General features: G+C 47.0%; 1 protein-coding gene across 2 annotated transcripts; it reads right to left on the bottom strand.

The window, feature by feature from the left end:
- Positions 1–27,120, bottom strand: LOC122924495 (vomeronasal type-2 receptor 26-like). 2 transcript variants are annotated; one of them, XM_044275685.1, is made up of 4 exons: positions 26,223–27,120; positions 25,653–25,855; positions 25,160–25,283; positions 1–1,215 (listed from the first exon to the last, which is right to left on the bottom strand). In XM_044275685.1, exons 2-4 carry the CDS (start codon positions 25,737–25,739, stop codon positions 308–310), a joined length of 1,119 nt encoding a protein of 372 aa, XP_044131620.1. In that variant the 5' UTR covers positions 25,740–25,855; positions 26,223–27,120; the 3' UTR covers positions 1–307. The 2 variants fall into 2 exon arrangements, with proteins under 2 accessions (XP_044131620.1, XP_044131706.1); XM_044275771.1 differs by lacking the exon at positions 26,223–27,120 and having other exon boundaries at positions 25,653–25,894.

The raw sequence follows: 27,120 nt of genomic DNA, 5'->3' as shown, positions 1-27,120 counted from the left end.
CACAGAAAGACAATTACAAAGCCCCCGTAACCTCAAGGGACTGATATTTTTGGTCCGATGTCTTTGACACCATGTCAGATGTATGAATTCATTAGCTATAGCAAGGAGCAGTAATGCCTGTGTATATTCTACATATCAGCAGGTAGACATGGGGAGGTCCTCTCCTTCTCCTCCTAATAAATGCACTGCTGAGACAATGTAATGATTGGAATCTAATTATATGTTTTCATTTCTTTCTAGTATAAGATGATATCTACAAGTTGTTCTTTCAGAGTTAATCACTATTATCAGGGTGACCATTTTGCCGTCAGTTATTTCTTTTCCCCAGCAGGTCAGCTTTTCTGTTCATTTCAGATGTAAACAAAATAATAAAACATTTTGGGAAAAACACACAACCTAAAAGTCCAGCACTGGAAGCCATGACTGCAAATATCTCCACAGCCACCATGTTCTTTCCCCTGGTGCTCAGATAAGCCGGGATCATGGAGATCCAGACGCTGCAGAACACCAGCATGCTGAAGGTGATGTACTTGGCCTCATTAAAACTGTCCGGCAATGTCCTCACCATGAAAGCCAGAACAAGGCTCACAGCTGCCAGGAGCCCCAGATAACCCAACATGGAGTAGAACCAGATATCGGAGCCTTCATTACACTGAATGATGATCTTCCCAGGATAAGAGTCAGTGTCCAGGTCCTGGAATGGAGGAGAAATAGACAACCAGATAATACAGATTACAGCTTGAAAGGATGAACACAATGACACTATGGTGTATGGTAGTTTCACACTGAGCCATTTTCTCCAAGGGCTTCCAGGCTTGGTGGACTTAAAAGCAACACAAACCATCACAGTCTTGGCGAGAAGTGAAGAGACGGCTACTGAGAAGAAGATTCCAAAACTGGTTTCACGTAATCTACAAGTCACATCATTGGGACGACCCAGAAACAAGAAGACAGAGAGGAAGCTGAGGATGATGGAGACCAGGAGGAGATAACTCAGGTTCCTGTTATTGGCTTTAACAATAGGAGTGTCTCGATGGGAAATGAATATTCCAAATATGAAGCCGGTCACAAGACATCCGAAGACCGAGACACAGGAGAAGACAGAAGCAATGGTGTCGTTCTGGTAAGAGATGAATTCCACTCCTTTGGGCCGGCATCGGTCTCTCTTCTCATTAGGCCATTCATCACTTTGGCATTTAATGCAGCTGTCAGAATCTGTAGGAAAACGTCATAACATCTTATATCTATCTCCCCATCTCATACACAGTAGTAGCGATGGTAAACAGCACGGTTTATTACATCATCCACATAATATGCCTGCGATGGTTGTTTAGTGACTCTTATTAACGTTATATTAGAAAACCAAAATTACTCAAATAGCAAATACAACTAGAAGGTGTCGTTTCTGAAGAAACCACAGGATGTTGGCTTAAAAATGGTAGAGATATAAGCAAAGTCTGTTTAACCTGGTTTATTAAAATTTTAACCCAAGTCACCCAATGACTGACTGTGCCAAATTTGAGGACCCTGCCATTAACAGTCTAAGAGCGGGGGCAATTTATATTTTCCTATATAAAACAAATTACTGAAATGTGATTGGCCTCTGGCTTTAAAACTGTGAGAATGGAAGCATTTGAAAGTTTGACATTGAAGTCAATAGGTGAAATCTGATTGGATGTTTTAGGCTCCACCCACTTTTCCAAAATTTTGACTGCAGTCACCCAGTGAGTAATTGTGCTAAGTTTGGGACACTTGGCATTTAAACTGATAATAGCAGCAGATTATCTGCTTTTCATTAAGGTCACTGGCTGAAATCTGATTGGCCGTTGTTGCCCCGCCCCTTTTTTTCCTAATTGTGAACCACAGTCGCCCAGTGACTAACACTTTAAGGGGGTTTTCTCATCTCAGCCAATGGGGGCATATCGCTAGGACCGCTGGGACCCGCACCTATTTTGAGAACGGAGCCCCGCAGCCGCCCTCCATTCATTTCTATGGGGCCACCAAAAATAGCCGAAAATAGCCTTTAACAGCCAATCACATTTCAGCCATTTGTTTTATATGGGAAAATTTAAATTACTGCCGCTCTTTGACTGTTAATGGCAGGGTCCTCAAATTTGGCACAGTCATTCATTGTGTGACTTGGGTTCAAATTTTAAAAAGTGGGTGGAGCCACAAACAGCTAATCAGATTTCAAGCCAAACGACACCATCTAGTTATTATTCTTCTCCGCCCCCCCCCCCTTTTTTTTCTATACGCTACTCCTCCTACAGTTTTGGGGATGCATATGCCAAACTTTCCACATTTCTTCGACCTATAGTGAAGTAAGTTGCTTGCGCTTTAATAAGCGATTCCCAAACCTTAAAGTGGGCCACGCATGCGCGGCATGCTCCCATTCACTTTTATGGGAGAGGTGGGGATTAGCGCTTGGTAGTGGATGACCCTGAGAAATCTGGGGTCCTCTTGCCACAGCGCTCCCTGCTCTGTTCTCAATATAGGTGTGGATCCCAGTGGTGGGACCTTCACTTTTCAGACAATGGGGGCATACCCTAGCCGTTGTAGACTCCACCCACTTTTTATAAATTTTAACCCCAGTCATCCAGTGACCTACAGTGCCAAGTTTGGGTATTCTTTGCATCACTTCCTGTCAGCTGACCAGTGTGACATCATCGCAGGTCCTGGAAGGTAAAATCTACAGGAGGACTGCAGCACTTGGAGACAGGGCTGGGAGGCCAACGGTGTTTGCCGGGGGGAGCGCTGCCCTTTTCCCAGGGGGTGGTGTTCTCTCCCTGTATGGACACCCGGGCTGCGGCCTTCCGGCGTTCAATATTGTGCGGCCGCAACAGTGGCACAGCGATGGAAGGATTCGCAATGGATCTGACACAGGATATGCCTGCACCTGTGGTGTATGTGATAGTGTCGCAGCCAGGAGGAGGTAAGCGACATGGGACCTTTACGAACGTTTTGCAATCAAGTGCCCCAGAGAGGAGCGCAGTGGGAAGGAGAGGCCCGGAAACCCGACTCCCAGGGAAAAATTAGAAAGGTCAGGAGCTTGGACTCGACCCTTGACCAGGCCGGCGTCCATGTGGTTAAGCCAGTGACGGATTACAATAGGGACGTTCGGGTCGGCAGCCCTGGGCCCAGCACCGCTGGGGGGCCAAACGCCGCCCCGAACGCCCACATACTGCGGCGGGGCACGGGAGCGCATAGCTCCCTGTCCCGTCGCCTATCACCGCCATAGGCTTCAGGCCTAGTAGGCCTGAGGCCTATGCGGTAGTGAATTCCCGGTGTTCTGGCACTTTTCTATACCCGGACAAAAGTCTATTCCCGGAAGTGATGTAGCTGCACCGGAAGTCACGTGGACGCGTTGGAATCAGCTGGAGGAGGGGGTGTGCGCGCTGCGCAAGCGCATTTGGCTAAAGTATGTTAATCTGGCAGAACACCGGCGCAGGTGTGCGTCATCACGCGCCTGTGCCAGGACACAGCACATTGACGTGTGCACGCCTGCCTCATCCCACCTTCGTCTGCGAGCAAGTGCCTGGCCTTGGACATAGGTGACAGGTGAGTATTTTTCCCTTATAGTATTTTATTTTATTTTTTTTATTTATTTCATGTGCCTACTTTGGGGGACATGTGGGGGACGAAACACAGAGGAGGACATATTAGGGAAGAGATCTCGAGTACATGGGAGGGGGAATGTGGGGGCTGTGTGGGGCTAAATTATTATGGGAGGGACTACTATGTGGGGGCAAATTATTATGGGAGGGACTACTATGTGGGGGCAAATTATTATGGGAGGGACTACTACGTGGGGGCAAATTATAATGGGAGGGACTACTACGTGGGGGCAAATTACTATGTGGGGGCACATTTTTATGGGAGGGACTACTATGTGGGGGAAAATTACTATATGGGGCAGTGTGGGGGCAAATTACTATGTGGGGGGAGTGTGTGGGCAAATTACTATGTGGGAGGAGTGCGTGGGCAAATTATTATGGGAGGGACTACTATGTGGGGGCAAATTACTATATGGGGGCAGTGTGGTGGAAACCATTGTGTGGGGTATTTGCTATGTGGGGACAGTGTGGGGAAATTGCTATGTGGGGACAAATTACTATGTGGGGGAAACTATTGTGTGGGGGCAGTGTGGGGTAATTGCTATGTGGGGGGCAGTGTGGGGTAATTTATATGTGGGGACAGTGTGGGGGCAGTGTGGTGGAAATTACTATGTGGGGGCAGTGTGGGGGAAACTATTGTGTGGGGGCAGTGTGGTGGAAATTGCTATGTGGGGGAAATTACTATGTGGGGGCAGTGTGGGGGAAATTGCTATGTGGGGGCAGTGTGGGGTAATTTCTATGTGGGGACAGTGTGGGGAAATTGCTATGTGGGGGAAATTACTATGTAGGGGCAGTGTGGGGGAAATTACTATGTAGAGGAAATTACTGTGTGGGGGCAAATTACTATGGGGGATTACTATGTGGGGGCAGTGTGGTGGAAAGTACTATACGGGGGTGTTGCTATTGGGGAGGCACTGTAGGGGCAATTCTATTATTTCTGGGGACACTATACAGGGATTATTGCCTGGAGCACAATAGAGGGTGGTATTATTACTCGGGGCACTCTAGGGGACATTATAGCTGCTGTGGACACTATAGGAACATTTGGGGTCATTTATCAGACTGGTGTAACGCAGAACTGTCTTAGTTGCCCATAGCAACCAATCAGATTCCACCTTTCATATTTGACAGCTCTTTTGGAAATCCAGTTCTACTTTACACCAGTTTGATAAATGACTCCAATTATGTCTACTGGGGTCACTATTTTTTTATCAAATATCTTTTTATTGTTTTTCTTCACAAAGAGAATAAGTGCACATTATCCGGTCTTATAGGGAAGCGTAAAGTTACAGATACACTTTTGCATATATATAGATATAAACAATGCATTTGATTGCAAAAAACATTCTCACAACGAAGCATATGAATTGGGATAGTACAACGGTAAAAGTAGTACACAATACTCTTGCTGACATAATCAGACCAATAACAACTCAAGCTTTGTGTTTATACCCAACGACAGTCTGGTGTGATTTGACGTAGGTGAGACAACAAGGTAACTCATGGAGGAAAATGCTGTCCTCCATGTGGAACAGATAGAACAAATAGAACGAGTAGAACGCAGGATGTTCTCAGGAGTGTTAATCATCGAATGCCAAGATCTAGCTCAAGTGAAAAGACTAAGGGTGGGAAAGGCGTCTTTTTCACTTTATGTTTTCTTGTATTCAATCCATGGTTTCCATAGTTGTAAAAATTTGGAATGAGATCTGTTTGCCCAACTACTAAGTTCTTCCATTAGGTATATTCGATTTACCTTTATTTCCCATTGGGAGACAGTGGGGGGGACTGCATTGAGCCAATGTAGTGGGATAAGGGTCCTAGCTGTTTGAATAAACCAGGTGGGAAGGTCAAAAGGTTTAGGAGACCAACCCTTAGAAGGTAACCATAGTAGTACCGAGACAGGAGTAAGCTGGAGAGAGGTACCACATATTTGATTTATTTTTGTTTCAATAGCGGACCAGTAACTGGAAATTAACGGGCAGAACCAAAAAATATGACCTAGGGTGCCTGTATCTCCGCTGCATCTCCAACATGTATTTGTGCTTGAAGGGCCCATAGCATGAAGTTTGCTGGGATCATTATACCATCTGACCATTGTTTTATAGGAATGTTCCTGAATTTTTACGCATCTGGAAAATCCATGGGATCTGAGATGTATTTGATCAATCTCCGCTGCATTGAATGTTGTCCCAAGCTCTCTCTCCCATTGGGTGATGTATGCGGGTTTGCTAGTTTTCTGTAAGCTCAATAAGTTTCTATAAATATCAGAAACCGCATGTTTAGTTGTTGTTCGTCCTCGTGTTAGTTTTTCGAACCAGGTACTTTCTTTAATTGTTTTATATTTATCTTGTAATTTAGAACATGTGTCTTTAAATATCTCTAAGTCTAAAAAATGGTTCTGTCTCAAGCGAAGGGCACAAAATGTGTTAATTGCAGCACTTGTGTTTGTCTGAGACAGTAGTTCCTCTATATTTAAGTCTTTAAATAAGTTCCAAAAGTCTGGGGGGTTGGGGATGTTGGGATAGATCAAGTATGAGCTTAATGTCGAGGGTAACAGTCTTGGGGGATCTGAGAGTAAGCTCGTACATTTGGATAGGGTGTTAAACACTGCGTAAATCCCTTTGGTCAATCCCTCTATAGCGGGAGAAGGTTTCCCAATGCCCCATAAGCCCGCTTGTTGACGATTAGTCAGAGAGACCAGCTCAATGTCTGAACCCAATATTCTTAAGTGTGGTATGCAGAGCTGTAGCCATCTTTTCAATTGGATCGCTTTGTAGTAGGTCTGGACATCAGGGAGGCCCATGCCGCCATGTATGCGGGCTCTGCTTAATTTGTCATAAGCCAATCGTGGCTTTTTCCCTTTCCAGAGGAAAGATAAAAATATAGATCTAACAGTATTAAAAAAGGATTGCGGGAGGTGGATGGGTATCATTTGGAGGAGGTATAATAGTTTAGGCATAATGTATGTTTGCAGTAGGTTCTTTCTGCCTAGCCAAGATATAAAAGGGAGAGATAGTGAGTTTAGTTGATCTCTGATACTTTTCAGTAAGGGGACGAAGTTCATGGAATATAGGCTGGACGGTGTATTTGTTAAGAAAATACCTAGGTATTTAATTTTCTCCTGTTGCCATGTGAAAGGGTAAGAAGATTTCAGACTCTGTATTTGGGGTGTTGGAACCGAGATGTTGAGCGCTTCAGATTTGGAGTAATTAATTTTAAAATTTGATAAAGTGCCGAATTGTTCAAATAGTGTCATTAGCGGTGGAAAAGCCTGAATTGGGTTTGTGATCAGGAGCAGGAGATCATCCGCGAAAGCGGCACATTTATGTTCTGTTTGGTTGGTTTTTAACCCCTTTATCATTGAGTTATCTCTTATCGCCTGCAAGAGGGTTTCCATAGTGATGATGAAGAGAGTGGGGGACAATGGGCAGCCTTGGCGTGTGCCGTTACTTATGTTAAAGGGATTAGACAGTATGCCATTAACCCTCACTCTAGCACTTGGAAGTTGATATAAGGACATAACTGCATTGACAAAGGGAGATGGTATTTCGAATCTGTGTAAGGCTCTTTGCATATATAACCAATTAACGCGGTCAAATTTCTTCTCGGCATCCGTGCTGAGAAGGATGAGAGGTCTCCTCTTGTCCTTTGCTAACTTGATCGCGTGTAGGACTCTACAGGAATGGAAATTACCTTCTCTACCTGACACAAATCCGGCTTGGTCTGGATGAATTATTTTTGGGACAATTTTATTTAATCTGTTTGCTAAAATCTTTGCCCATATCTTCACGTCTAGGTTGAGGAGAGAAATAGGCCTGTAACTACCACATTCTGTTTCATTTTTGCCTTCTTTAGCTATTACCGTAATAATAGCCGCCAGAGTTTGTTTTGGGGGGGAAGCGCCCAACATCAGGGCCTGGCACCAGGCTGTAACATGGGTGAGCAAAACCGGTAGAAATTTTTTATAATATCCAGCGGGGAGCCCGTCTGGTCCTGGGGCTTTCCCATGTGGGAGGGATTTGATGATGACAGAGATTTCATCTGTAGTTACAGGAGCTAGTAAGGATAGGCTATCCTCTTTGGAGATAGTAGGTAGGTTGAGTTTGGAGAGAAATTCGTCAATTTTCTGATGATTTGCATCTGTCTGCCTGTCGGAGGAGAGATTATATAATTGGCCATAAAAATGGCTAAATTCAGCAGCTATATCCTTTGTAACATTAGTTAAAGTGCCTGAGTGGGTCTTAATGCTTTTTATGAATTGGGCATCTTTTCGCTTTTTAATTAAATGGGACGTTAGTTTACTACCTCTGTCGCCATGTGCATAGTATTTGAATTGTGCATATTGATATGCTTTGGCACATCTGATGTTAAGCAGTTCCTTTAGTTTGTGTCTCAGCGCAATTAAATCACCTTGCATAATTCTCGCTTTTGACTGTTTCTGAATAGACTCCAGAGCCGCTATTTGTGTAAGTAGTGAATTAAGCATTTTCTGCCGATCCTTCTTAATTTTTGTACCTAACGCTATAAGTTCTCCTCTAACGAAGGCTTTATGTGCTTCCCAAACTATGGTCTGGGAGGTATCTGAAGGTTTATTATCTTGGAAGTATAGAGTTAGTTTTTTAGAGATATCAGCTACAGAGCGATCTGAGTCAAGCAGAGTCTCATTAAGCCTCCAGGTCCACTCCCTCACTGGAAGGGAGGGATAGGATATGCAGGCCGAGACTGGTGCATGGTCTGAAACAGTTATAGATCCTATGTCAGCTTTTTTAAGGAAGTTTAGGTGATTATTCGAGATAAATATATAATCTATTCTTTGGAAAGATTGGTGAACTTGCGAGAAGTAGGAGTAATCTTTAGTGGAGGCATTAAGGGTTCTCCATGTATCGATCAAATGATATTTGGTCAACAGTTTTTGAGTGTTACCCAGTGTTTTTTGTGACACCGCTGATAATCCTTTAGAAGTGTCCAATATTGGGTTAAGGGAAATGTTTAGATCTCCACCTATCAGCTGCAAACCCTCTGCAAAAGTCTGATATTTGTCAAGTGTATCCCTAAGCCATGAGTATTGATTTTTATTCGGGGCGTAAACACTTGCTAGGGACACTAAGTTGTGGCCGATCTTACCTTTGACAAAAACGTATCTTCCCCCCGTATCCGAGAGTGTCAAGATAGGTTCAAAGGGAATGTGTTTAGCTATCTCTATGCTAACTCCTCTTGCTGCTTTTTTGTATGTGGAGTGGAACCATTTGTTGTAATGTGTATGTGGTAAGTTAGGTATCCTTCCGGATTTTAAGTGGGTCTCCTGAAGAAAGCAAATGTCTGATTTGCTCTTCCTTAGGAGAGAAAGTACCTGAGATCTCTTCTGAGGTGTGTTGAATCCTCTAACGTAGAAGGAGGATGTATTTATGGTCGCCATGGTTTTGATATTTGGGGAGGTAGGTAGTCTTTTGAGCTAGATCTCCTGAGAACAGCCTGTTATAAATTATAAACAAAAAGAACATCAAAAAGGTCAGTTAATTCTGACTCAACAACATTTGTAGGTCCTAAGGAGAGTATACTTGAATCTGGTTCTAAGGAGGACCTTTTTTTTCTACATATAAGAAAGCGTCCAAGAAATTGTTCGCCCTTCCTCATGCAGAAGAGGTATACGGGGACAGAGAATCAAAGGTGATTCCTGATCTGGCACCGTAGACCCATGCTGAGTGGGAAGGAGGGCAAGATTTCAACTTATATACTCCAGAGTACAGGTATCCAGAGTTTATAGATCACACCATTGAAGGTTTACAATAGTCTGAGTGGAAGGGAGGAGGAATGAGAAGGGGGGTAGTGGTGGGAAAGGGGAAGGGGAACAGATGGATGAAAGGGTAAGGTTGGCTTCTTAATGGTGGTACAGTAATAGCCTATCTGAATGATCTATATGGATACCAGCTAAGATATTGAACAGCCAGTGGTCAAAATAACTCTTTAACTTGAAAATCTTTACATATGCCCTCCTTGTATAGACATACACTTATGTAAAGACACCAATGTGTGCATTGCTATTGATGCTAATACATACTGCAACCAGCGGATGCAAAATACGTACACAATCATATAGCTAACCAATACTGGAATGAGATAACTCTATAGCAAAATAAGAGATATCAATAAAGGATGATAATAACTGAAACATAATAGGAAATGAAGAACAGACAATAGTTAAGGTCAGGGAGGATTAAGATATACGGGGAAGGGGAGAGGATAAAAGAAAAAGAAAAAGGTACGTGAAATCCCTTAAAGTGAGAAGGGAGGGGGGGACAGGGGAAGAGATAGTTATAAAGAAAGGAAAAAGAAGAGTGCAAAATAGGACTAAGGTGCAAGAACCATATGACTTATGACTTCTTGATCGAATAGGAAGATCCGAAGCATATGGGTGAGACGTCTTCACAGTTTAGAAGCAGCATATCAGTTCTTGGTAGTCATCTGGAAGCATGGATGTTCCTTCTGGGAACCGGATCGCTTCTCATCTTCTGCTAGATCTGGAGTTTTTGTTCCTCGCAGGGGTCGACCACGGTTCCACACGTGGGAGTGGAGGCAGTCGTTTAGCGGAGCTATCCAAGGGCAACCAGGAGTCCACTGGTATCGGATCCGTTCCAAGGTGTTCCCACATCTCTGGTAGATCTGACGGGGTTCGGATCTTGCAGCGTCTGCCATCTTTGCTGAATGTGAGTCCGAAGGGGAAAAGCCATCTGTATAAGATTTTTTGATCCCGCAGATAATCAGTTAAAGGCTTCAAGAGTCTCCTTTTGAAGAGTGTAGACGGAGCAATGTCTTGATATAAGGAGACCTTTGCACCTTCGTAACGTAGCTCCTTTCTTTCCCGCATCACTTGGAGTAGAGCTGCCGTGCTTCTAAAACTTAGTAGGCCGCAGATGACGTCACGCGGCGGTTCGTCTTTCTTAGGGACAGGGCGCAGGGACCTGTGTATTCTTTCAATGGTTATATCCTGAGCTTTGTCTGCCCCTAGTATTTCAACAAAGAACTGTTCTGCAGTGTATTGTAACTCAGCGGTTTCCACTGTTTCAGGCAGTCCTTTAAATCGTATATTTTTTCTTCTGCTCCGATTCTCCTGGTCTTCTATTAGCAATAAAGCATTGTTGATCGACTTAGATTGAACGTCCAGGAGATTGGAGACAGCCGATGCTCTGACAGTCAGCAAGCTCTGGTTCCCTTCCAGGGATTCGACTCTGTGGCCTAGGGATTTTACGTCTTCCCTCATGTCTCTCACCTCCTTCAGTAGCGGCGCCATTGCCTGCGCCAATGAGTCTTTAAGAAAAGATCTTGTTAGGATGGTGTTATTATCGTCAGGCTGCAGGGCGTCCGCTTCCTCACCTCCTCCATCGGCCCCCACACATTCCTCTCCGTCCTCCTCCTCTGAGTCCGGTATCGAGGGCTGCGGCCATTTTGCTTAGACGCGCTGGTGAAAGTGCCAGCTTCTTTCTTATAAAGTGGTCCATCTCCGTCTGCCCCTTTTTATGTTTAGGGGTAGCCTGGTGGTCTCTGGGTTTGTCTCTCCCGATCTTGACCATATTTAAAAGCTTCTGGGTGTCTTTATGTGGAAAAGCACGGGTCTAGACGGCAGGAGCTCTGTCTCAGACCTCCATCACGCTCAGCGGTCAGGCTCCGCCCCTGGGGTCACTATTTTTTAAGCAGTATAGTACCTTGGACATGGGGGAGCAAAACGGGCACAGTATTGGGAGTGGCAGCAGGATGACACTGTGGGGACACCAGGATGAGGAGGTTGATGGAAAAGACGAGAGACGAGATGCGGCTAAAAGAATTTGTCATGGAGGTCAAACGGAGAAGAGGAAAGAGAAGGTCTACATGACAGGAGATGTTATTGGATGTAAGAGGTATGTGGTGCTGTATTCTCCTCCATGTCTTTTTTATTATAATTATATGTATTTTAAATTTGACAACCACATTTTTCCGTTTAGGACCCAATTTGGGGTATTTTTCTTTGTCTGAAGATTTCATATGGCCTAAGAAGAGACTGTGGCGCTCATGAAGCACCGCAGCCTCTTCATACAAACAAAAACTAAACTAAAATGGAGAGGGGGGGGGGCAAGTTGGTTAGACAGCCCCGGGCCTATCATGCACTTAATCCGCCCCTGGGTTAAGCCCTGTAATGTAAAAATGTCCACTGCTGAACAAGTGGTGGGCACGGTTAAAAAAGGTTTGGCTGCTGAACAAGCAGCGCAGAGGGTGGTTGGCCCTAAAGTGTCAATGGACAAACAGATGGCAAAGATGCCGGTAAAGGTGTCTAGGAATGTGATTTCTGGGGTCAGTGAAGCAAGTATATCTCGCCCTGGAAAGTCTGGTTTGTCTCACCTAGGTGGGGCTGGTGTGGATGTGACCAAGGTGATCCACAACTGGAGTGTGCAAGGCCCCACAGATACTGCAGAACTTTTTTGCTTCCGGAGTTGTTTTTTATCTAAAGCTATATGATGAAATTAAAAAAGACTTGAGAAAAATGTAATTGGAACACAAACATATTAAGCTACAGGAGTAGGGATGAGCGAACCCGAACTGTATAGTTCGGGTTCGTACCGAATTTTGGGGTGTCCGTGACACGGACCCGAACCCGGACATTTTCGTAAAAGTCTGGGTTCGGGTTCGGTGTTCGTCGCTTTCTTGGCGCTTTTTGAAAGGCTGCAAAGCAGCCAATCAACAAGCGTCATACTACTTGCCCCAAGAGGCCGTCACAGCCATGCCTACTATTGGCATGGCTGTGATTGGCCAGAGCACCATGTGACCCAGCCTCTATTTAAGCTGGAGTCACATAGCGCCGCCCGTCACTCTGCTGTGATTAGCGTAGGTAGAGGTTGCAGCTGCGACGTTAGGGCGAGATTAGGCAGTGATTAACTCCTCAAAAAGACTTCATTCAGAGATCGATCTACAGCTGTGGATGATTGAACTGCTGCTATTGAATTGCTCACTGTTTTTAGGCTGCCCAGAGCGTTTTTCAGTCAATTTTTTCTGGGGTGATCGGCGGCCATTTTGTGTCTTGTGTTGCGCCAGCACAAGCTGCCACCAAGTGCATTTAACCATCAATGGTGTGGTTGTTTTTTGGCTAAAGCCTACATCAGGGTGAAGCTGTCACACCAAGTGCATTTAACCAGCAATAGTCTGTTTATTTTTTGGCCATATACTACATCAGGGGCAAGCTGCGCCTGTCACCAAGTGCATTTAACCCTCAGTAGTGTGGTTGGTCAAGCTGTCACACCAAGTGCATTTAACTATCAATAGTGTGGTTATTTTTTGGCCATATCCCAGTCTAATTCTGTCAGTAAACGCATACCTGTCACCCAGCGCCTAAATACTAGGCCTCAAGTTTATATCCAGCTAAATCTGTCGTTACCGCTGTGGCTGGTCAAGTTATTTAGTGTCCGTCAAAGCACAGTTTTTGTTCTGGGTTGAAATACAATTCCCAATTTAGCAATTTCCTAATTTAGTGGTTTCTGCTGTATCAGGCCTACTTTAAATTTATCCCTAAAAGGGTATATTAGATTCAAGGTGCTGATAGGGTCATTCTGAATAACTTCACACACCCGCTACTGTGCATTTCCAAGTCTAATTCTGTCAGTAAACCTATACCTGTCACCCAGCGCCTAAATAATAAGCCTCAAATTTACATCCATCTAAATCTGTGGTTACTGGTGTGGCTGGTCAAGTTATTTAGTGTCTGTCAAAGCACATTTTTTGTTCTGGGTTGAAATACAATTCCCAATTTAGCAATTTCCTAATTTAGTGGTTTCTGCTGTATCAGAGCTATTTGAAATCTATCCCTAAAAGGGTATATTAGATTCAAGGTGCTGATAGGGTCATTCTCAATAACTTCACACACACGCTACTGTGCATATCCCAGTCTAATTCTGTCCGTAAAATATATACCTGTCACCCAGCGCCTAAAAACTACGCCTCAAATTCATAGTCAGCTAAATCTGTGGTTACTGCTGTGCCTGTATTAGTGTAATACGGTACCTAAATAGATGCCAGATAGTGTTAGGTGTCTGTAAAAAAAGGCCTGAATTTGAATTCAATACATTGGGCCAAATAATATTTTTGTTGTTGTGGTGAACGATAACAATGAGGAAAACATCTAGTAAGGGACGCGGACGCGGACATGGTCGTGGTGGTGTTAGTGGACCCTCTGGTGCTGTGAGAGGACGTGGCCGTTCTGCCACATCCACACGTCCTAGTGTACCAACTACCTCAGGTCCCAGTAGCCGCCAGTATTTACAGCGATATATGGTGGGGCCCAATGCCGTTCAAAGGATGGTAAGGCCTGAGCAGGTACAGGCATTAGTCAATTGGGTGGCCGACAGTGGATCCAGCACGTTCACATTATCTCCCACCCAGTCTTCTGCAGAAAGCGCACAGATGGCGCCTGAAAACCAACCCCATCAGTCTGTCACATCACCCCCATGCATACCAGGGAAACTGTCTGAGCCTCAAGTTATGCAGCAGTCTCTTATGCTGTTTGAAGACTCTGCTGGCAGGGTTTCCCAAGGGCATCCACCTAGCCCTTCCCCAGCGGTGGAAGACATAGAATGCACTGACGCACAACCACTTATGTTTCCTGATGATGAGGACATGGGAATACCACCTCAGCAAGTCTCTGATGATGACGAAACACAGGTGCCAACTGCTGCGTCTTTCTGCAGTGAGCAGACTGAACCGGAGGTCAGGGATCAAGACTGGGTGGAAGACGATGCAGGGGACGATGAGGTCCTAGACCCCACATGGAATGAAGGTCGTGCCACTGACTTTCACAGTTCGGAGGAAGAGGCAGTGGTGAGACCGAGCCAACAGCGTAGCAAAAGAGGGAGCAGTGGGCAAAAGCAGAACACCGGTCGCCAAGAGACTCCGCCTGCTACTGACCGCCGCCATCTGGGACCGAGCACCCCAAAGGCAGCTTCAAGGAGTTCCCTGGCATGGCACTTCTTCAAACAATGTGCTGACGACAAGACCCGAGTGGTTTGCACGCTGTGCCATCAGAGCCTGAAGCGAGGCATTAACGTTCTGAACCTTAGCACAACCTGCATGACCAGGCACCTGCATGCAAAGCATGAACTGCAGTGGAGTAAACACCTTAAAAACAAGGAAGTCACTCAGGCTCCCCCTGCTACCTCTTCTGCTGCTGCCGCCTCTGCCTCTTCTGCTGCTGCCGCCTCGGCCTCTTCTGCTGCTGCCGCCTCGGCCTCTTCCTCCGCCTATGGAGGAACGTTGGCACCTGCCGCCCAGCAAACAGGGGATGTACCACCAACACCACCACCTCCGTCACCAAGCATCTCAACCATGTCACACGGCAGCGTTCAGCTCTCCATCTCACAAACATTTGAGAGAAAGCGTAAATTCCCACCTAGCCACCCTCGATCCCTGGCCCTGAATGCCAGCATTTCTAAACTACTGGCCTATGAAATGCTGTCATTTAGGCTGGTGGACACAGACAGCTTCAAACAGCTCATGTCGCTTGCTGTCCCACAGTATGTTGTTCCTAGCCGGCACTACTTCTCCAAGAGAGCCGTGCCTTCCCTGCACAACCAAGTATCCGATAAAATCAAGTGTGCACTGAGCAACGCCATCTGTGGCAAGCTCCACCTAACCACAGATACGTGGACCAGTAAGCACGGCCAGGGACGCTATACTTCCCTAACTGCACACTGGGTAAATATAGTGGCAGCTGGGCCCCAGGCGGAGAGCTGTTTGGCGCACGTCCTTCCGCCGCCAAGGATCGCAGGGCAACATTCTTTGCCTCCTGTTGCCACCTCCTCCTACTCAGCTTCCTCCTCCTCTTCTTCCACCTGCTCATCCAGTCAGCCACACAAATTCACCACCAACTTCAGCACAGCCCGGGGTAAACGTCAGCAGGCCATTCTGAAACTCATATGTTTGGGGGACAGGCCCCACACCACACAGGCGTTGTGGCGGGGTATAGAACAACAGACCGACGAGTGGTTGCTGCCGGTGAGCCTCAAGCCCGGCCTGGTGGTGTGCGATAATGGGCGAAATCTCGTTGCAGCTCTGGGACTAGCCGGTTTGACGCACATCCCTTGCTTGGCGCATGTGCTGAATTTGGTGGTGCAGAAGTTCATTCACAACTACCCCGACATGTCAGAGCTGCTGCATAAAGTGCGGGCCGTCTGTTCGCGCTTCCGGCGTTCACATCCTGCCGCTGCTCGCCTGTCTGCGCTACAGCGTAACTTCGGCCTTCCCGCTCACCGCCTCATATGCGACGTGCCCACCAGGTGGAACTCCACCTTGCACATGCTGGACAGACTGTGCGAGCAGCAGCAGGCCATAGAGGAGTTTCAGCTGCAGCACGCACTGGTCAGTCGCACTACGGAACAGCACCACTTCACCACCAATGACTTGGCCTCCATGCGAGACCTGTGTGCCCTGTTTCGAGTACTCCACCAACATGGCCAGTGGCGATGACGCCGTTATCAGCGTTACAATACCACTTCTATGTCTCCTTGAGAAAACACTTAGGGTGATGATGGAAGAGGAGGTGGCCCAGGAGGAGGAGGAGGAGGAAAAGGGGTCATTTTTAGAACTTTCAGGCCAGTCTCTTCGAAGTGACTCAGAGGGAGGTTTTTTGCAACAGCAGAGGCCAGGTACAAATGTGGCCAGCCAGGGCCCACTACTGGAGGACGAGGATGAGGAGGATGAGGATGAAGCATGGTCACAGCGGGGTGGCACCCAACGCAGCTCGGGCCCATCACTGGTGCGTGGCTGGGGGGAAAGGCAGGACGATGACGATACGCCTCCCACAGAGGACAGCTTGTCCTTACCCCTGGGCAGCCTGGCACACATGAGCGACTACATGCTGCAGTGCCTGCGCAACGACAGCAGAGTTGCCCACATTTTAACGTGTGCGGACTACTGGGTTGCCACCCTGCTGGATCCACGGTACAAAGACAATGTGCCCACCTTACTTCCTGCACTGGAGCGTGATAGGAAGATGCGCGAGTACAAGCGCACGTTGGTAGACGCGCTACTGAGAGCATTCCCAAATGTCACAGGGGAACAAGTGGAAGCCCAAGGCCAAGGCAGAGGAGGAGCAAGAGGTCGCCAAGGCAGCTGTGTCACGGCCAGCTCCTCTGAGGGCAGGGTTAGCATGGCAGAGATGTGGAAAAGTTTTGTCAACACGCCACAGCTAACTGCACCACCACCTGATACGCAACGTGTTAGCAGGAGGCAACATTTCACTAACATGGTGGAACAGTACGTGTGCACACACCTCCACGTACTGACTGATGGTTCGGCCCCATTCAACTTCTGGGTCTCCAAATTGTCCACGTGGCCAGAGCTAGCCTTTTATGCCTTGGAGGTGCTGGCCTGCCCGGCGGCCAGCGTTTTGTCTGAACGTGTATTCAGCACGGCAGGGGGCGTCATAACAGACAAACGCAGCCGCCTGTCTACAGCCAATGTGGACAAGCTGACGTTCATAAAAATGAACCAGGCATGGATCCCACAGGACCTGTCCATCCCTTGTGTAGATTAGACATTAACTACCTCCCCTTAACCATATATTATTGTACTCCAGGGCACTTCCTCATTCAATCCTATTTTTATTTTCATTTTACCATTATATTGCGAGGCTACCCAAAGTTGAATGAACCTCTCCTCTGTCTGGGTGCTGGGCCTAAATATATGACAATGGACTGTTCCAATGTTGGGTGACGTGAAGCCTGATTCTCTGCTATGACATGCAGATTAATTCTCTGCTGACATGAAGCCAGATTCTCTGTTACGGGACCTCTCTCCTCTGCCTGGGTGCCTGGGCTTAAATATATGCCAATGGACTGTTCCAATGTTGGGTGACGTGAAGCCTGATTCTTTGCTATGACATGCAGACTGATTCTCTGCTGACATGAAGATAGATTCTCTGTTACGGGACCTCTCTCCTCTGCCTGGGTGCTGGGCCTAAATATATGCCAATGGACTGTTGCAGTGGTGGCTGACGTGAAGCCTGATTCTCTGCTATGACATGCAGATTGATTCTCTGCTGACATGAAGCCAGATTCTCTGTTACGGGTCCTCTCTCCTCTGCCTGGGTGCCGGTGCCTAAATATCTGAGAATGGACTGTTCCAGTGGTGGGTGACGTGAAGCCAGATTCTCTGCTATGGGACCTCTCTCCAATTGATATTGGTTAATTTTTATTTATTTTATTTTTATTCTTTTCCCTATCCACATTTGTTTGCATGGGATGTACCTACATGTTGCTGCCTTTTGCAGCCCTCTAGCCCTTTCCTGGGCTGTTTTACAGCCTTTTTAGTGCCGAAAAGTTCGGGTCCCCATTGACTACAATGGGGTTCGGGACGAAGTTCGGATCGGGTTCGGATCCCGAACCCGAACATTTCCGGGAAGTTCGGCCGAACTTATCTAACCTGAACATCCAGGTGTCCGCTCAACTCTATACAGGAGGGCTTATTGCCTAAACGTTAAAAAAAATAAAATAAAAAAATTTCTCTCCTCTAAGCTGGATAAACTAGAGGAGGAGATAATGATCCTGGAAGAGAAGAAACTGGCCATAGAAAAAAATGACAGGGCAGGGGGACCCTTCTTGGAGTTTAGGAGCAGCCTCCGGGGATGAAAGTGAGTCTGGTGGTGGATTGATATTGCAAAGCATCAGGTAGCTGGAATCCCCGGTAGGTAGGCTCTATTTTGGAAATGAGGAGATACCTGAAGAGGAGAAAGTAAAAGGAAAAAAAATAGAACCCAAGTTATGAAGAGAAAGGTGTTGGTGTATGGCCCTTTAAACACTTCAAAACCCGCTGCTGAGCCCAGCCTAGCTCCTGATGTGGAGCTAGGTTGTACAGAGCAGGAGAGTTTGGCTGCAGACAAGGTAAAGACTGACGAGGTCAGGGCAGACAAGGTTGCGAAAAGGTCGGACAAGGTGGCTCCTTCTGCGGTAGAGGGGGTGGAGAGGTCAGGAGAGACAATAGCAAGGAAAGATAAAAAAAAAAAAGTGATGGAAAAGTGATGGAGCCAGTATAGAATACAGTGGTGATTAAGGGTAGAAGTGTATCTGTAAAGAATAAATCAAGGCAACTGGACGTACTGTAGATTTCTTGAAAACGTTTCACTCGTTCTTCCAACGAGCTTTCTCAATTCTGAGTGATTGAGAAAGCTAGTTGGAAGAACGAGTGAAACATTTTCAAGAAATCTACAGTACGTCCAGTTGCCTTGATTTATTCTTTACAGATATATACCATGACCTGGATAAATGAGAACCTTCACAGACACAAGGGTAGAAGTGGGGAAAACCCGGCCAGTCTAGGGGGAGTGAGTGGTGGTTCCCGGGGAAAAAGCGATAAGCATGTGGTGAAATGTGGAGTGAACTATGCAAAAAGAGATATGAAAGAAGGGGAGAATGGAATCAGTAATGCAGGACCAAGTGTGGATGCAAGCGTAACTTGCAACGGCACCTCTTGGGGGCCTTGAAAGAGGGTGGTGCAGAGACCTCCATACAAGTAGAGAGTAAATCGGTTGACCTGTCTTTCTGGACGGAGAGACACGGGCTGAGAGCCTTCCGAGAGGAAAAGGGGGGTGAGCCCGTCTGGACTCACCCCTCAGCCTGGGGGGCCGTAGCAATGTGGCCTGTCTGTTTTGGAAAGGTACGGAAGCGACACCTTCCAGGAAGACTGTTGTGGAGCTTTTTCCCGCAGATGGGTTTTGAGGCGAAAGACATCTATGCCCTCATCCATCCCTACGGGACCAAGTTCTTTGATGTCAGCTTTGTCCGGCCAGAAGGGGCTTGAGCTCTTCTGGTTCAGATATGAGCTGACAAAGAGCACCCTGGAGTGGCAGGGTTTTGCTGTCCAGGCCATCACCCGCCAGAACAAGGTGAAGAAAGTGACTGTGTTAACTTGCAATGAGTCTCTTTCTAGTGTAGACATAGCGACCTGGCTTAGTCGCTATGGTGAAGTGGGCTACCCAGCCAAGGTCCTGGACGAGCATAGTATTTGGTCAGGGGCCTGGACCTTTAACATGATGTTACCCATATCCCCTCCTCGGCCTTTATAGGGAGGGATCAGATAATGTTTTTTTACCAGGGGCAGCAAAAGGTCTTCCACAGGTGCGGCGACCCCACACACTTCAGTGCACAGTGTAAGACCCAGAGGTGCGTGAGGTGTGGAGGGAGTGACCATCTTGCCGCAACCTCTCGGAGGATCAGGTGTAACCTGTGTGGAGACCTGGGTCACTTGTTTAGTCGCTGTCCGCTTGCCTTTGCCAACCAGGCCCAGGGACAGGCTCAGAACCAGGCAGATACTAGTCGCAAGGATGGCCCTGAGGTTGGTGAAGAGTCTGCTGCCGGGACTGGGCAGACTAATGAGGGGATAGGTGCCGGGGATCCCAGCACTGGAGGAAGCAAAAAGGATTCCGATAAGGTAAAAAAAATTATGGCAGCTAGGGCCAGGCGGCAGGAACAACGCCGCAAACAGAGGGAGCAGGAGGCAGCTAATCTCACAACTGGTACCCTAGTTGAGAATCCGGCCAGTAGAGGCCAAGATGACAGTGATGATGATGGGAACCCCGGAGTTCATCCCGAAGAGGCTGACCTCTCTGCTGTCTCTTTCTCCTCAGGTGGGGATAGTGTGGATGAGGAGGACAGTGAATGGTTGGTGAGGAGGAGGAACAAGCAGGGTAAGAAGAGAAACAGTAAGAGAGAGGGCAGGAAGGCCTCTATTTGAGTGGGATCCATCCATCCCACTCTCCCATGACCAGATACCAAGGAGGACTCTTGTGGAGGACTCCAACCGGTATGGCATTCTAAGTGATACCTCCGAGGCTGGCTTGGCTAAGGGGGGGGGATGAGGGATGCAGTGCCGGTGGGTGAGAAGGCCTCCTCGCGGGTTGCCGGGACCTGACCTTCAGAGGGGAAACCTTCTGGAAGGGGGGTCAAGTCAGATCCTGTGGGCAAAGAACTGTGATATGGATGTCTCCCAATGCCTGAAAAGGCAGAAAGAAAGTGGGGAGTCAGATAGTTGTGATGGTGAGGGTGGCAGTGGGGTTAAGAAGAAAGCTATCTAGTTCAATCACTTATGATGGCGGAACTCACCCTGTTGACTCTAGCAAGCATTAATGTTGCTAGCATTAAGTCAGATATGGCTTGTTATGTGGCCTTTGATTTTTTCAGCTAGCTTGATGCTGATATTTTATTTTTGCAAGAGACCTGGTTGACCTCCACGGAGTTATTGGAGAAAGCAAAGAGAGAGTGGAGGCATGGTCCATCCTTCTGGTCTCTTGCGGCCGAGCCACGTAGCCGGGTAGCGGTACTTTTTAAAACCGCTGGAAGAGTGGAATACAGGAAAGTAATCAAACTAGAAATGGGAAGGTGCCTGATCCTGGATGTGCTCATGGGAGGACAAGAGCTGAGGCTCATTAACATCTTGTCACGGCTGAGGATGGGGAGAACCCTCAGCGTGTGATGCCAGAAGATGGTAGGTCGCTACTTGGCCAGGACCACAGAATTAGGGAGCAGGTCACTTCCTAGAGCTTCCCTAATCTGACCCTGACTCTTAGCTACATAAGCCGACCTTGAAGGTAGGAGGGTTCATGCTCAGGAACCTCAGATCCCTACTCACCCTCCGCAGATCCCTGAGCTAGGAGCTGGGTAGACAGCCCGTTCCTCCTGGACGCGGAGAAACAGGAGTCTAAAGTGGCCAAGCTGCAAGAGGATAGGAATATGAACAGCCTATGGATATGGCAGGAGGATGAAAAGAACTTCAACACCTACCTGCCACAGACACACTGACTGGATCCCGTGCAATACAAACTAGTGTCCACACCCAAACATAAATGGACACAGCACACACACAAACACACAGGAACCCAGATCCATAGGTGCATAAAATATGAAAAGGAAAACAACCTCAACTAAACATCACATAAAACATTTATGACCACAAGGGTGGCCCTCACTGGCAGATGGTATAAAGTAGAAGGACGCCTCCAGTAGACCATGGCTGAAGTACCCCTCTGACTACTGCTCTCATCAGAGGCTATATAGGCCCAAGTAGCCACACCAACACAGACCACCCAGTGTCCACACACACAAAAGGGAATTAACCCTTCTCACACCAGGGAAGGAGAAAGTGCACACATAACTAAAACCCTGTGCACACCAGACATACAAAAGACACATCTAACAAAGACAGGTTGCCAGGTGCAACCGCATGCACATTGCAGCAAGCTGCCTAGCACCAGCTCAGGCTGCTATACTGCCACACACAAAATAACAATTTGTTGCCCGCGGCAACCACAAGTGAGGCAACAAACTAGCGGCCCTCACCTGTGGTTGAACAACCAAACCAAACCGCAGGCAACAGCCTGCGGTTTAGGAGTCATGACCATGGTCGTGACACTCCCACCCCTCAAAGCCCCCCCACCAAAAAAAAAAAGGAAAACTGGTGAGAGACTCAACAAGGGGATAGGAGAAGGGGAAAATAAGGGGAATCAGTGTCATAACATGCGCATCTCCCCAGGACTGCTGCCGGCCCCTGGAGCAACACACAGGAACCAGGAGCCAACTGCCAGGCTTCGGAGCAACACACAGGAATCGGAGACCAGCAAAGAAACAGCCCGGGGAGAGAGCACTGACACTGCGTCCACTCTCCACTCACGTCCCCACTCCAGTCGCTGCCAGCAGACACTCCTAACCAGCACACAGCCGGAACACTAACGGAATGCTACCAGCAGCCGACTAGAGAGAGGAACATGGAGAGGGACGTGGGATCACCAACACGGACATGGAAGGTAAGGTGGCGGGGAATAGGCCACCAACCGCGCCATTAACGGTGATCCCCAAAACGCTCTCCCTCCGGAGAACGCGCATGCACCACAAAGAAAGATGGCGATGCATGCTGCACCCTCTTTCGAAGGTGTGCAACCGCACACCAAACAAACAACAGAGAAGGAATAAAAGTAAGGGGACGCCAAGACAGACAACGGTGAAGGAATGGTGGGGAAAAGCCACTCACCGTGCCGTCAGCGGCGAAACCCCCAAAACGTTCTCCCTCCAGAGAACGCGCATGCACCCCACAAATGTATGGTGATGCATGCTGCACCCTCTTCCGAAGGTTACGCCACGTGAGGAGCCATTGTGGTCATACTGTCAGGGCTGAGGATGGGGAGAACCCTCAGCGTGCGATGCCAGAAGATGGTAGGTCGCTACTTGGCCAGGACCACAGAATTAGGGAGCAGGTCACCTCCTAGAGCTTCCCTAATCTGACCCTGACTCCTATCTACATGAGCCGACCTTGAAGGTAGGAAGGCTCATGTTCAGGAACCTCAGATCCCTACTCACCCTCCGCAGATCCCTGAGCTAGGAGCTGGGTAGACAGCCCGTTTCTCCTGGACACGGAGAAACAGGAGTCTAAAGTGGCCAAGCTGCAAGGGGATAGGAATATGAACAGCCTATGGATATGGCAGGAGGATGAAAAGAACTTCAACACCTACCTGCCACAGACACACTGACTGGATCCCGTGCAATACAAACTAGTGTCCACACCCAAACATAAATGGACACAGCACACACACAAACACACAGGAACCCAGATCCATAGGTGCATAAAATATGAAAAGAAAAACAACCTCAACTAAACATCACATAAAACATTTATGACCACAAGGGTGGCCCTCACTGGCAGATGGTATAAAGTAGAAGGACGCCTCCAGCAGACCATGGCTGAAGTACCCCTCTGACTACTGCTCTCATCAGAGGCTATATAGGCCCAAGTAGCCACACCAACACAGACCACCCAGTGTCCACACACACAAAAGGGAATTAACCCTTCTCACACCAGGGAACGGAAGACAGCCACTTAAAGGAGAAAGTGCACACATAACTAAAACCCTGTGCACACCAGACATACAAAAGACACATCTAACAAAGACAGGTTGCCAGGTGCAACCGCATGCACATTGCAGCAAGCTGCCTAGCACCAGCTCAGGCTGCTATACTGCCACACACAAAATAACAATTTGTTGCCCGCGGCAACAACAAGTGAGGCAACAAACTAGCGGCCCTCACCTGTGGTTGAACAACCAAACCAAACCGCAGGCAACAGCCTGCGGTTCAGGAGTCACGACCATGACCATGGTCGTGACACTCCCACCCCTCAAAGCCCCCCCACCAAAAAAAAAAAAGGAACCCTGCTGCTACGCCTCCTTACTCTGATGTGACCTGTACCTGCGCCCAAAACATTTAGGCCTGTGCCCCTCCCCTGTGCAGGGCCTGTCACTCCTCTGTCTGACATACTGTTAGATCAAATAAGTAAATAAAAAGGAAATTAATACACGACAAAAAGGGCTGTAATTTTCTCACTTCACCACACAACGGCTAATAAACCCTTTTCTTTTTCCCAACTAATACATGCCAAAAAAAGGCTTTAGAACATATAACTACGGCCGTGAACGGCAAACAATATATATTTTTTGCGACTAATACACGCCAAAAAGGGCTTTAGAACATATACCATATATATATATATATATATATATATATTAAAAAACTGCACTGCACAAGGGTTAATAAGACCCCAATAACAATAACTGTTTGCTGGAATTACAGAGGTATCATATAGTGCAAACCTAAAAGCAGCAGTATAACACCAATGTGGCTCCGCAGTCAGTGCAGCAAGGTGTAATAGGATTGTTCCTGTTCCCCGGGCTGTAACCTCCCCGACTGAACCCTGTTCTGCTTCAATACTGTGGAATGATTCCTCCCTATCCTTTCCATACACTTCTAATGCTCTTCCCCTGAACTTCTATTGAGAAAAACATAAGTTTCATGTCTTTCCTAGCACTGTCCCTAGCGCCTGCTGACCAGTGATGGCCAGTTCGCTGTGTTCACCTGAGAACACATGCGGCTGCCATCTTAACTCACAAGTCCGGCGATGCACAGGTAAGTCCTTACCTGCGCCTGTGCGCAAAGCGGTCTGAAATAAATGCGGTCACCGGGAGCAGGGGGTTGCAAGAACAGCAGCGGGGGGCCTTCATTGTGCTGTTCTCGGAACTGCCTGCTCCCTGTGACCGCATTTGTTTCAGACCGGCTCCCGACACAGGCACAGGTAAGGACTTACCTGTGCATCGCCGGACTTGTCAGTTAAGATGGCAGCCCGCATGTGTTCGCTGGCGAACACTGCGAACTGGCCATCACTGCTGCTGACGTCTCGCCCTGCACTAAGTACACTGGAAAATGTCAGAATCCAAGATAGCTGAGGCTATTTCTAGGGCTGTGACATCACAGGGCTGGCTGGCTGCTGATTGGCTGCATGCATGGCATTGTGGGTGATCCCTTGTTCCCAGAGACCCTTGCTCCATGTCCTAATGTGCAGCAGCCATTTTAGGAAAAAAATCACAAAGCATGGGGAAATTTGAATTTGGTGCGAATTTAATAATTCCTGAAATTTGCATTGAATTCCACTTTGATTCGCTCATCTCTGATCACCACCACTGGTAACAAAGTACTACAACTCATACTACCACATACTGGTTATTTGGGATATCTCTCCTTCTGAACATGGGACGCAGTCATAGCAGCAGGTGTGAATTGTTGGTCTCGCCATTTTCCGGCTTCCAGGTAGACACGGGTCTGAGCAGCGGGATACCGGGACCTGATGGAAAAGAGAAAATGCACAAATGTGATAATAGTGATGAGGAGACCTAGAAGGGTGGACTACAGAAAGTGATGTCACCATCATAAGAAGTAAATGGAGACAGCACCAGCGGTTCTCCGAATATTACATAGAAGAGTGACGCCAGCAGGTCCGATTTCTTCTAGCTTCAGGTTACAGACATATATGAAGCATAGCGACATCTCCACTTAAAGGGGATCACTTTCTCTATGTGGAATACCCCTTTCATATAAGACTTTTTCAGGCCATACAAATACAGACTAAATACAAAGGTATCAAACACCAACCAGCATACATTAACCTTTTGTTTCCCGCCATACTATTTGCGTTGTGGCTGTAAGCTCTTACATGTAGCCCGACGTATGAAAGTGTCAGGTCACATTGAGATCTGTCAGCGCTCCATGGGGTTGTAGATCTCTGTGGCTGTGCTGTCATTAGACATCTCCGGTCACAGTAAGTATCCCAGAGCCCCGGCAGGTGTACAGCGATCCATCGCAGTGTGAAGTCAAAAAGCCATCAGTGGCGTGCTCTTCTCGATGTCAGAGTGCCCCCTGTTGGTAGTTAAAGTAATTGTGAGCCTGCAGGCTGCCCTGACTGTGGCCGGAAGGGCTAATTTCACTTTTTTCAGATTTCAGAAAAAAATATAAAAATAATAAAAATAATAGTTAAAAATATAAATTAATAACAATGTAAAAAAATGGAATAAAGAATAGTATAAATATAGAGAATAGTAATAGTATAGCAGACATTGTTTGTGTTAAATATATAAATGCGTATCTTTTTTTCTTCCAAATTTTAAAGTGTAGGTAATTTTTAGCTATATATATTATGTAAAATGTTCAAACACTTTTTTTAAATTTGATTTAAAAATGATAAAAAAAAAACTAAAAACTTAAACTTAAAACATATAAAAGTCACCTTGAAGGAGTTTCTAATGTTTTGTCCCTGTACAACACTTGTTCTGGTGGTATGGTGCCACAGAATCAGCAATAGAAAAATAGGCTGCCAAAATCCAAAATGCGCTCCAGTTTTGTGGTGGGCCCAGCCAGTAGATAAATTATACAAAAGTGTCCATTTCCACAGTAAAAACATATGGTTTTAGAAATATTTTGTCTTGAAATCTTTTGTAACAGAAAAAAATGATAAAAAAAATGTTTTTCATAATTTGGACTCTTTATTTAAATATTCATTGCTTTTTTTAAAATATTATATCTGTAATCTAATGACACAAAACAAACGTCTAAGGTGTCCCATGAATAATAATATAGCATACAATTAGGCTGGCTCAGAAATTAATTGTCACAGATAAGGGTAAGGGAAAACACCAAATACACACCACAACGAATAGACGACAATCTAGGCTTCAAAAGCTAAGGAAGAGGGACGATGACCTCCTAGTAATCCCTAGGCCTTTCCTTAACTCCTGCCAGTATGAGCAGATCCTGATGGTGGAAATACTCATACGCCGTATACCTAAAGCCCTGCTAAAACAGACGAGCCCTAGGATAGGTAGGCGGGGATGAGACAGTTGGATTCTTCCCCGATGAAGGAACCCGCGTCTCCCTGAGGCCTAGAAACAACACACACCAGATAACAACATACAGCGAAGGTAACAAGTACTTAGCTTTGAGATGTATGGAGAAGCAGGAGATCCAAGACACACAGGCTATAGCAACTCCAAGCAGAAACTATTAATCGCCTGGTCAGCAGTGTGAGGCGGTCATAAATAGGGCCCAGGGCCGGACTGGCCTACCGGGATACTGGGAAAATTCCCGTTCGGCCGGTAGCCTTGACTGCCGCACGGCCGGCCATGCCA

The sequence above is a fragment of the Bufo gargarizans genome, chromosome 1 (assembly GCF_014858855.1).
Source record: "Bufo gargarizans isolate SCDJY-AF-19 chromosome 1, ASM1485885v1, whole genome shotgun sequence".
NCBI lineage: Eukaryota > Metazoa > Chordata > Amphibia > Anura > Bufonidae > Bufo > Bufo gargarizans.
This window is presented reverse-complemented; position numbering and strand designations above follow the sequence as displayed.

Coding starts and splice junctions, on each gene's coding strand:
- LOC122924495 (XM_044275685.1), bottom strand. CDS start 25,739: ATGACAGCACAGCCACAGAGATCTACAACCCCATGGAGCGCTGACAGA. Junction 25,284..25,652: donor TTTCATACGTCGGGCTACAT/GTAAGAGCTTAC, acceptor CTTTTCCATCAG/GTCCCGGTATCCCGCTGCTC. Junction 1,216..25,159: donor AGAGATATCCCAAATAACCA/GTATGTGGTAGT, acceptor GTTTTCCTACAG/ATTCTGACAGCTGCATTAAA.